This window comes from Chaetodon trifascialis, chromosome 9, assembly GCF_039877785.1.
Source record: "Chaetodon trifascialis isolate fChaTrf1 chromosome 9, fChaTrf1.hap1, whole genome shotgun sequence".
Lineage (NCBI taxonomy): Eukaryota > Metazoa > Chordata > Actinopteri > Chaetodontiformes > Chaetodontidae > Chaetodon > Chaetodon trifascialis.
The window spans coordinates 11,034,052-11,046,030 of NC_092064.1; the positions used below are offsets into that span (position 1 = coordinate 11,034,052).

The following is an 11,979-nucleotide window of genomic DNA, read 5'->3' on the forward strand; positions in this document are numbered from 1 at the left end:
GTTCACTGCAATTAATGCTGAGGTCTCCAGAGAGTATTCCGCACATGGAAAAGACGGAGTCTGCTGCCCTCTACTACCATCTAGAGGTCAAATGAGAGGCTGCAGTTAAGTCGTTGTATTCCTGACAGCTAGAAGAGTGTTAAACGCTCAACTCTAACTTTCACTACAGAACAGATGCATTTTTAATAGATGCTAATTTTATAATTCTCTTTATTTTATTTGTCACATCAAGTGCATGTAGATTTGAGCACACCTTACATTTAACATCACACTACACTCAGTGACAAACCTTTTAATGCAACAGCTGCTTAATTTCCTGGTAGTTTTCCATATTATTAAGCCCCTGTTAGAAGAGCTTTTACGTGATTCTGATCACATGTGTCATTGTTAATAGAAATAAGTAAAAGTCCCTTTCAAATTTGACGCAGTTTTTGTGTTACTTTTAGTTCATTTCATGGGGTATTCACTGTCTGTGCTACTTTTTGATGCTACCACTACGAGTTTCCAGTGTCAGCAACTTTCAAGTCCTACACATAAGGGCTTATAAAGTTTGTCAGAAGTCACAGAATTATTGCACTACGCTGTCATTAAGTTTTATTTGTTCCAGAAGCCAGTGCATCCCACCACGGGTATCCTCGCTGTGTTTGTTGCTCTCAACTACTGTGATGTGGTCCATGTTGCTGGTTTTGGATACCCCAAGTCAAAGAGCCAAAAGGACCCAATCCATTACTATGGATATGACACCATGAAGTCTATGAAGGTGGGCAGCTGTCATCTGCAGTGTTCATATGAAGTTTGTGTGTTAATGTGCATGCTGGAAAAGCATTCAGTTCTCTGAGTACTGATGCTGCGCTTTCTCTCTGTTTGCAGAATTCCTACCATGACCTCAATCATGAAGCTGAAGCCTTAAAACGACTGGAAGATTCAGGAGCCATATTATACCTGCACTCACATTTATGATACGCACACTTTTACAGTCGATTTTATCCAAAAAATGAATGAAAACTGAATTTGGTTTTGGTCACCTGACCCAAATCAGATTCTGATGTGCCTTCTGCAGGGGGATATGAGACATTTAGCTGGTGTGTTGAGTCACGTGGTGACATGAGTGAAGCTCTGAAGAATGTTCATCTCCCTGGCACCAATTAAGGACATGGAAAGAGATGCAACTGCTTTTTGAACAGCTTTCCTTTGATTTGTCATGTGCATTCACTTTTGGGAACACGACTCTGCACTTTGCATAAGGTTTGCTACTTTTCTGGGTTCTGAATCACGACTTAAAGTTAGTTTGCAGGGCGCCAACGATTCATGTGGTGACCCAGTTGTCTGTTTGTGACAGCCCAGTCCCAGCAAACAAATTACATCAGATTATGTGGGATTTTGGATAATTCCAATGCTTTGATGTTGCTTTTAGGGCCATGTGATATCATGGGATTATAACTGCTGCATCATAGGAATCAAGCGTTTCAGTTGAAATGTTTTTGTTTCTTTTGTTTTTTTATGCAGAGATTACATGCATATCATTGAGCTGTAAAACTAATCAGACCGGATTATTTCTTGCTGTATACACACACACTATGGTTTGAAATTAATTTTCAGTTTTATCAAGTCTGAATATGATTTCTTCCGAATTAAAAATCAGTTGTAGAATCTATGGGGATTTTTTGAGAACTTCAGCTTCAGTGTATTTTAGTTTAAATGAAAGGAAAATGAATTGATTACAAGACGGATTTATATGGTCAGGTGGATTAGAGTCACTTTACTTTTAGAGTTCTTGGACTGGAAATACTACTTGTATTTTGCTCATTCGATTTTTAATTGCATCAATTGTCTTGTTTTTGTTTTTTAATTTATTTAATCTTTTTTTTTTTTTTTTTTTCAGAAACTATAATTGTCGATGGTACCACTGGATATTTTTTATTGTACAGGATGAAATAAATTTTTAATTAAGAGGAAATCAAAAACAATTTTGTTTGATTCTTATTTAACATCCATATAATTCATCTTATTGTAACTTATTTCTGTTCACATGAATTACTGAACAGACTCATGTGCCCACTGTATGGAAATCACTGCATTTGCATTAATTGAACTGAGTGAACCTGCTGTCGTTTTTCTGGCATTCATTTTAGCATCACTGTCACCACTAGATGGCAGACAGCCTCTGTTGCATGCATGCCATTCACCAGCTACTATACTGCACTGCACATGGTGCAGTCATGCAGCAGCCCCTCTGAAAGTGCCTGGGGGTAATGGTAACAGCAAATCTAGCACTAGCACACATGTCAGGGAACACATGTACAGTGTGAACATCTGGAAGACCAGAAAATAGCACAATGCTAATAATTGAGATTGTTTAACATACACGTGCCGCTAGCGACAGATGTTAGTGATGGTTTCTCCTCTGTACACACGACCGTCTACTAGAGTTGACATAAATTCAGTTGTGCCGTCAGCATTTATAAAACAGGCGTTCTCATATGGTGGTACAGCATCAGCTGTGACAGGGTCCAGTCCATCAGCTGAGATCAGGATGACAGTTGACATTTGTTGTGCTTTCAATATACACTACGTATAGTGCACAGTAATGCTGTCTACTACTACAACAGCCACTACTACTGATAATGATCATAGCAGTAGGAGCTTCCTGCAGACCTGAGCCACATTCCTGATATTCTTGTTCTTTCATAAAATGTCAACTGACGTACACTTGAGTGTTTTGAATTGCGATGGAGACCTTCTCCTCAAGGTCAGACCGTAAGAAAGCTACTTTTCTGCTGTAAGTTAGATGTACTGTGCTGGTTATTACACTAACTCATTGCATTACAACGGCTGTGAGGGTTTTTACTACCAGGCACTAATTCTGCTGTCGTACGTTAGCACATCTGTGTGTTCTGTTCTGCCTAAATCTGTGTGTTTTGCCTGCATATTGCTGATACAGAGGACAATCCTGTTTGCGGCAGGGTTGAGACCACAATCATACGCCTACCCTCATATTCGGTTCACTAGAATTGTCAATTGTTGGCACTAACTGATTTTCTTGCCACTGAAACCCAATCTGCCAGAAAACAAAACGTCCTTTTCATCCCATTTAAAGCTCATCATTTCAGTTCTGAGAGCCATCCATTATGTGTGGAGGGGGTATTGTCTCACACTGTAAAAGCATCCCTTTTCACCCCTGCTCATGCAGTTGAACATGTTTAAAAAAGCACACAAGCAAAAGTTTCACATTGTTCCAAATGTCTCTACCCGATATCCAAAACCCCTAATTTAGTACCTGTGTTATTTCCTCAAAAAACATGCAATTCCATGGACTGTTGACATGCATTTGTTTTCCAACAATACAGGGGAAGTGCTGAAGAAAGAGCCCCATCACTTCCACTTGATGGGCCGTGTTCACTTCCCTTACACAACACCGAGTTACATAATTGAACAGGATTTGTGTGAATCTGCGGGCTGTTTATATGACAACTGAAAATCAGGTCAGACTTTTCAGGAGCATCTATTGCACTATAAGCACACCTTTGAACCCCCGAGTCCACCATGTGCTTCAGTATGCTACAGGAAGAACACATTATGTACCGTGTTGTTAACTGCATCATCTTATGGTACAGTGAGTGTATATATTTTTAGCTTCGGTAGGTCCTGTGTTAATCAAACTCCTAACCCTGGCACTGATCGCACTGTGGTGGACCAACTGAACCCTACAAGCCCATTTATGCATGTTGTGTTATGCCAATTGAGCATATGGCTGCACTGAACAATAAGATTCATTTGAAATGCATAGCTTTGAACTTTCAGACGGACCCCCTGTACACTATGACCCTGAATGCATGGGTTGTAATTTTACAATACTGCAATTTCATAGAAAAATACATGGTCAGTGATGATTGCTGTGCCACTGTATAAGTGCAGTCTCATGTGGGCAGAAGCTCTGACTCTGTGGTCATTATTACAGTATATCTCATTACACCATCTGTTCTCTGCACAGCACTCTCAGCCTGCCACGCAGTGCAACTTATTTTGAAGCAGTTGTTTTCTACATAGAAGTCCTGATCCTCTGATAGATCACATGATGATGTTGCTGACTCACTCAATCATCAATGAAAATGCACTGAAAATGAAAAGATCACATCTCCTATGCAGGTGAGGGCTGCACAAAGGGGATCAGGAGGTGGAACATTTTATTTTAGGAGCCAAAAAAGCAGAAGAGCCATTGCTGGTGTTGGCTTTGTACCCAGAGTCACTGAATGGATGATGTCAGGTACACAGCGATCCAGTGAAGACACCTGAGGCCTCCTTTTTTCTCAGCATTGTTAAAAAAAATGAAGACACACAATGTGGCTCTACGGTGTGTCTGTTTTAGGAGCCCAGCGGACAGTTTGTGTGGGAAGAGGCAGAAGAGGTACAGTATGTAGCCAGCTACCTAGAGAGAGGGCATCTGGCTTGGCTCACTGATAACTCCCCCACAGCCCTGAGAGCTGCCGTGAGTCAGGTGCTCATGCAAACACTACCATGGGAACTAGGAGAATGGGTATGAAATAAGATGAGTGAGAGAGAGAGGAAAGAAAATGATAAGCTGCTTTTCTCCAGTGTGAGGTTTTTTTTTTTTTTTTTTGCTAGTTCTGCCTTTTCCTTCACAAAGGCCCTTTTCCAGGCTCTCATGTGGTCACCGCCTGCATGTGACGACAGATTTGCATCCACATTCCTCCCTACAGATGGGCTGAAGAAATAAACAGTGTGTGATACACAGTTTCCCTCTGTAGCCGAAGAGGACAACTGTCACAAATAGCAACAGCCTGAAAAAAAAAGCAGAATAAAAAATAGAAACAGGCTAATTCACAACACTTTATGCTAAGTGGTTCCATGTATCTGTTGCACAGCCCAAAGGTCAGCCAACTCAGCTGATTTAAAGGCTAACACGCCATCATTGTTTCCTCTTAGGCAGCCAAAGGAACATTTTATGTCAGCTCAGTATTTGTTTTTGCTGTGTGCTCATTAAAAATGACACGACATCATGGTTTCAGTGTAAATGCGCTGCTGAGCTGTAAATTTGGGTTCGAGTGACAGTTTTTTTTTTTTTTTTATCAGGTTTTCTGAAGGCTATGTTACTGCAGGGTAAACACTGAAGGAAACAGGACCTGTTTCCAGCCTCCAAGAGAAAACTGAAAGGAAAAAGGTCATTGCAATGACATAGCACTAGATCCGGTGGATTTCAACATTTTCCTCTCAAAGCTGCTGTAACAGTGGCATTTCTGTATGAATGGTTTTCATAAAAGCATCTGAGAAAACACAGATGTGCACCCATTTGCACCTGAGTTAAAATATTGCTCAAATAATCACACCTACAGCTCTTTCACAAGAGCCCAACAAATATGTGCCAACTTCTCTCAAGTGGCCCATAGTGAACCAGAGGCAGGCAGATATGACGTACAGCTTCAGAGCAGACATGATTTATTCACAGTGACTAAATAAATGCAAACTATTTGTTCCCACTGCAAACTCCTCACAAGAACCTGCATCACGTATGTCTGCAGTGGTGAGACCAGTTGGGCAGAGCTACGTTTGGTCAACCATGCCTGGTATCATGGTGTGGTAAACAATAGACACATGGTCTAGTAGGTTATATACACACGTGTTAGATGGTTGTCTGGGTGTCATGTGCTCTCTCTGCACTATAACTGGCTGTGAATAACACACTATTTTTCACAATTATTGCTATAACACAGATGAAAATGCATCAGTAATTGTCTTCCACATTTTGGAACCTTACCTAAGAGCAACAACTAGCGCTTAAATAATTTCTGCTATGTCCTTTTTTTGTTCTGTTCATTGATTTTCTTTCTTCAGACATGGTTATAGGCCTGAGGATTTAATGCATGTGGCTGTGCAGGTGTTTCATTAAATCTGTATCAAGTCCAGGTCCAAGTGTTAAGTCTGCAGCTCTGCTATGTTGAAACATGGGATGAGAAGTGATTTAAAGCCGCATAACATTCAGACGGCTCGAGGACATTAGAAAACTTAAGTTCCCGTGAATCAATTGATGCAAAAATTTCAAGATACAATCACAGGTAGGTAAAATAAATGCAACAACATTTAATATAACATTGAGGCTACTACTCCGACAAAAACGGAAAAAAATGGAAACATCAACAAAGGTTCACACGAGCCACAGCAGAAAAGATATTTAGTCCAAAACAAGACTGTATATAGTAAGTATATTTTGTGATTATATACATCACATTGACTGTCATCAGTACCATCTGTTCTCAGTGACAAAACAGAACATAAAGTTACAATGTCTAAACATTAACAACTTGGTAGATTTGATGCCATCATGCATTGTTAACGACCACCAAGTCATTCCACTGAAACACAGCATGTTGAAAAAGCTTGAATTAAAAAAAAAGAAAAAAAGATTGATGTTAATTTTTTGTTGTTAATGAAGCTGTTTTATTATTAATGCAGGCTTTTCTTCTATTTCCAAAGGTGTTTTTTTTCCCCCATTGATCCAAAGAAGGGCACTGAAGTGGAGAAGACAAGCACATCCCATCTTCACGTGAACCCCCGAGTCCTTACCTTGACTAAGGAACGTGCGGGTCATGAGTGAGGTGATGTCTGAACATGGACTAAACTCAGTAAAATTCATGGCATGTGATGATGTGCCACATATAGTTTGGAGGTTTGTTTGAGCACACTAACTGCCCTGTTCTATAAGATTAAGAAGCAGGTAAATGTTTCAGATGAAATTGTTGCAGAGTCTGTATGTAATTGCTAATGAAGTTTATTGCTCTTGAATTTCATAATTCAAAAGCCTATACCTCAATTTAAAGAGCATGTTTGAAGATATTGGTACATTTGTTCGATTTATTCTGAGGAAATGCTGTAATGTAGTAAGGGTGCTAAAATTCTTTGTTCATAAAAAATGACTTCTTAATTATCCTTAAGGGATTTTAGGAGGAAAGTCTTTTCCATCTTTCTTGCCCTCTCTGGGCAGTTTAACTGAATTGAATGAAGTCTTCAATCTCCCTCTAATATATACGTAGAGGCAGTTTCTATTTTTCACTAACCAATAACAAATGATGGCAATTACCTTCAGACAGTTTTACAGTTTATATTTGAAATTGATATGAGAGAGGTGTGGAAAGGTATTTTATGCCTTTTCAATTGTAATGAATATGTTTTACAGAAAATTGCTGTAATTACTGGTTACTTTCACTGTACAACTCTTTTTTTTGTAAAAACAGGATTTATTTTACATTGCAGATACACAAGAAGAAACATTATTAAAAAAAACGAACTTGTTTGTTCTTTGCTGATATGGAAAGATGGCTGATTGAAAAGCAGAAGATGCAATGAAGGTTAATGAGAACATAACTTTCAAAGAAGACCTGAAGTTGCAGTGCCTTACTCTGCTTCTTCAACTGCATGTACAGATGCTATTCTACCATCATCACAAAGCCAAGTTGAGTATTGAGTATACAGTGTGTAACTGGAACATGGAACATACTGGAACAGTCATTTTTGGCAGAACCATATCAGTTTATTTCTCAGATGAGCTTCAATATAGGATTGACTGATAGTATACAGCAGATGGATGGCTAGTTCAGGCTTTAGTTCACAGTATAACCCTTTTCAGACATGAAATTTGTAACAGTGCCAACTTCATCTGTCTGTTAACATAGCAGTTTGTTGGCATTCAAACAGCAATATTTGGCACCAGAAGTCTTTGCACCCCTTTATTTGAACTAAAATGCAGAAAAAAGAAAAAAGGAAGGCCACTGATGGTGCTACTGGTGGTGATGGAGAGGTGCAGCCCCTTCATCCGTCAGCCCAGCACCAGCATCAGCCAGAGTGCTAAAGGCCTTAATCCAGGAGGAGAGCATCTATGAGGTGTCCTCCTGAGAAAACATCAGCGGAGATAAGCTTATAGAAACAAAATTCCTTTTGGATGGTTTAGATGGCTTGTTACTTCATGTTTATCTATGTATTAAAATCAGGATTACTTAAAATATAAAAGAGAGAGGTTTGGAAGTAGACGTAAAAAAAGTAAGAAAAAATGTGTTTGTGTTTTTAGCTGGTTTTGTGGGCAACTACTGTCAGCTCGCTACTTCATTCCAAACAACAACACTGTATCTAATAGTATACTGGACAAACAAATTGATCTTCCTTTGACTTACGTGACTGTTTCGTAAAGAATCTGCTGAAAATTGTTTCAATGAAACCCTGCCTGAAACCTCAACAGAAATATGAAATGTGCCTCAAAGCAATCCAACTGGTAGAACCTTTGAAAAGAAAAATCTTCAGGTGGAGACCTGATTGGGTGATATCATGGGAACCTTTGGAGAATTGATTCTGTGCAAGTTAAAACAGATAAATCTCCAAATTGTAAGAATGTACAGTTAGGTCAGTTAGCAGAATGCTGGGGTGGAGCAGGGGTTTCATGAATGTCTGTACCCAATTTTGTGCCAGTCCAATCCAAAGTGTGTTTAGACTTGAGGCCACAAACATGACTCAATGAATCAAAAATTGTGGGGATCATCAAAACATTTGCGTTCATCCTTGTGGGCCATGAACATCTGTGCCAAACTTCCATCAAACAGTTGAAGCAATGTAGCAACAGATAATGTATTAGTATAAGATAAGAACAGCAATTGATGGTGTTATACACACACACACACACACACTCACACACACACACACACACACACACACACACACACACACACACACACACACACACACACACCTAACAGAGATACCTCTTGTGATGAAGTGCAGTGCTAGCCATCTGGCGCTACATTCACCACACCGTACACTTATGGGGTGCCTGTTCCTGCATGAGTTTAGCAGGGGGCGCCATAGAGCATGTGGTCCTGCCTGGGGTACCTCCATTGCGTGCAGTAGTCTGGAACCTATGGATGCAATCTCCAGCAATAAGACAAGGCACTTCTAGAATGTGTAGCAATTGTCTGTGCACACAGTCCGCTATTAAGTTGGCTATGTTTAGCTTCTCCAAGAGCAACTCATCCGAGGTAGTTGGCTGCCTGTGAGCATGGTGTGCATGAACATGCTCTGCACTCACGCAGGGTCATACTCCAGGTTAGACTCTGCTTCCTGAAATTCTATGGAGTCTCTTTATAGCCACGAACCTCTGTGGTAAGCTGTTCGTGTAGCTCAGTTGCACTCCTCTCTTGGTAGTCTGAGAGGATCCTCCTAAGAGTAGACAGGGACAGATCAATTTTTCCCTCAAGGTAGTTCTGCAACTGCAAGGCGTATACAGTACGATGGCTCTGATAACAGCGTCCACTATTTCTGATTAAGGCTAGTTTTTGCTGAGACCGATCTCAATTTGACGAGCCAAGCAGGAGAAGGTAAGTCTGTCTTTTTGACCACGTTCGCCAGTCTGACCAGAGATTTTTTTTATAGTGTTTTCGCCATGGCAGACTGTTGTCATGGGCAGGCATTGCGTGAACTGGTACAGCTTCATTGTTCATTATAATTTTTATGTTTCTGTTAGCTCGTTCCGGCATTTTAGTTTCCTTCTGCTGCACCATCACTTTTAGGTGCACTGCGTATCTCTTTAATTTCTCCTGTTCCTCAATATGCTTGTTTTTTCTGGTGTGTCATTTTTGCTTGTCTCCATCAGGGTTTTTATCGTGTCTATTAGACTCAACATGTCCAAGTTTACTCACTTCATCACGCTCAACATGTTGGATGCTATGAGAAACAAGAACATTACAAATTTTGCCAACAATGTTTTCTCTGTTTTTTCCTGATATTTCAAGAAAGTCTCTTAGCAGATATTTGCGTTAAGCAACAAATACCAAAGATATTCAACAGTCAGTCTGATGGCAGTGACACAGACAGATGACACATTCTGAGCAGCCATGGCAGAATAGAGGTTGGAGGTCAGAGTACAGACCGGGAGCTGTTTTCTTAATAACTGAGGCAGCCCCTTTCTGACTGACCTCCAGATGCAGTATGGAATAAAAATGTTTGTTGTGTTTGGATGTACTCATTTGCTCTGGCTCCATGTTCTCCACGTTGTTTGAACCACTAAGCTATATTAGACCATTATCCTGCTCTACACATGGAGTCTGGCTTGACAATCCTGTCTTCTGTCTGTTGCCAAAGAGGGTGGAGTTTTATTCTGGCACCACTCTGTCTGTCAGTCTGTTGGTACATCTGTCTGCATGTCCTCAAGGACTGGTTGTCTGGAGGCGTCAGTGCGTACTGTTCGTCTATAACACACGACCCAGTATTTTATTTTATTTTGTGTCACTGGAGATGGCAAACGACCCAGCAGATGCTGCATGACCTGAATGCTGCACCAGGCGACTTCACACTCTGATGGCAGGGTGGTGAGGATACAGGCAGGTGTGTGTGTGTGTGTTGGGGACAAACAGGACCATATACAAAGAAACAATAAAGGAACTTGTGTTCACTCCAAAGCAGAATAATACCTTTAATGTTAGAGCATCTGAAAGCTTGGTTAGATATCTTGACTGTATCTGCATAACATTAAAGTATTATCTATTTCATCAGGACAGTGGGAATGCTTTTGTCAGATTTCATTGACAACACAAGGTAGTAGTTTACCAGCTTGCTTCATTTTGTTCACTTCATCCTTTATTATTTACTTCAGCTGAGACAGTGTTATCAGTGACCTGCCAAGTGGTCTTGATCTGCTAGCCTGAGATTGAATGCTCCTGCCTCCACCCACATACAGGGGAAATTACAGTATTTTCCTCATTCAAGTAAACATTCTGAGTGAGGAAACACCACCTCCACAATCCACAACTGTGCCGACCGCGTCGCCATTTTGTGTCAGATGTGAATTCACATTACGGGAACCAGAAACTACACAACAAAATTAATCTGTTGAAATATTGATGCTTCAGGCTTGTTGATGTACTGACTCTACTACTGCCAGGCTAGCTGGTGAACTGCTGTAACTGGGGACCTGGACATAAGTGACATCAGGTCCTTCAACTCTGTCCTGCCCAGTTCCAACCCAGTGAAAAGAGCAAAAAAAGAAATGCAGAAAGGACCTAAACTATTCATACTTTGGCAGAAAATGTGTGTTCATGTTGGTACCCAGGGCACATTTTAAGAAGCTGATTGAGATAAAAGGTTTTCAGGGCCTTTATTTCACTGCATGTAAAGGCAAATGTACTTAAGTGACAAAGAGTAGACTAATTATTGTGAGTGGGTAGTACTATTGACCCTGCAAATCAAAGCAAACAAAACTGATTTTTCCTTAAATACTAAGTTTCATTAAGGCAATACTGTGCATGAGGTTTTAATTCCAATTTTAAGTCTGAAAATATTATTTTTTTCTAAAGTTGAAATTGTTTGTTCTTAATGATGTGGTCATGATGTAACACTGGGGCTAGAGCACCCGCATATTCACAAAATATAACTTCATGGATGAATACCTCCTCTATTACCCCGAGTGAAACCAAACATAAATGTGAGAGAGTCCAAGACGTCAGCTATAATAGTGTGAACTTCCAATCCACACCGGCATCCGATGTTCAGACCCTCCACCTCCACAAAGGTCAGTGCAGTCTTAACATGGGAGTGACTGGAGTGCATTATGAGTTGACTTAATGCAGGACAGATGCTGCCTCCTCATTACTCAAGAAAATCAGAGAAGGAGAAAGAGATGGATGTAGTGGTCAAATCGCACTCATTATTAGTCTTTATCTATCATGTCTAGTTTTACACAATACCACTACTCATTACAGCTCATCAGATTAAACAGCAGAATAGCAATCAAAAAAGAATCTCACTGCGAGAGGCACATTTTCAGAACCGTTGGGCCTCATTAAGAAAGTTGCGTGCTCAAATGTGTCACACACATATTTAATTCAATCAATATTTTTTTTTTACCTGAATGTTCGTACTCTGCAAACCAATTTAGATCTGCCTCAGATCATGTGTGTGCACAAATGATGAAGGCCTGTATGTCTT

General features: G+C 40.2%; 1 protein-coding gene across 2 annotated transcripts in view; it reads left to right on the forward strand.

The window, feature by feature from the left end:
• The window catches only part of st3gal4 (ST3 beta-galactoside alpha-2,3-sialyltransferase 4), a 30,183-nt gene extending 28,224 nt beyond the window's left edge, over nucleotides 1–1,959 (forward strand). Inside the window, exons 11-12 of one of the 2 annotated variants that reach the window (XM_070970856.1) lie at nucleotides 608–760; nucleotides 871–1,959. In XM_070970856.1, coding sequence (XP_070826957.1) covers nucleotides 608–760; nucleotides 871–960 — 243 coding nt within the window. In that variant the 3' untranslated portion in view covers nucleotides 961–1,959. The remainder of the gene's footprint in view (nucleotides 1–607; nucleotides 761–870) is intronic. The other variant, XM_070970857.1, reaches the window with a different exon arrangement.
• The last annotated feature ends 10,020 nt before the right edge of the window (nucleotides 1,960–11,979 follow it).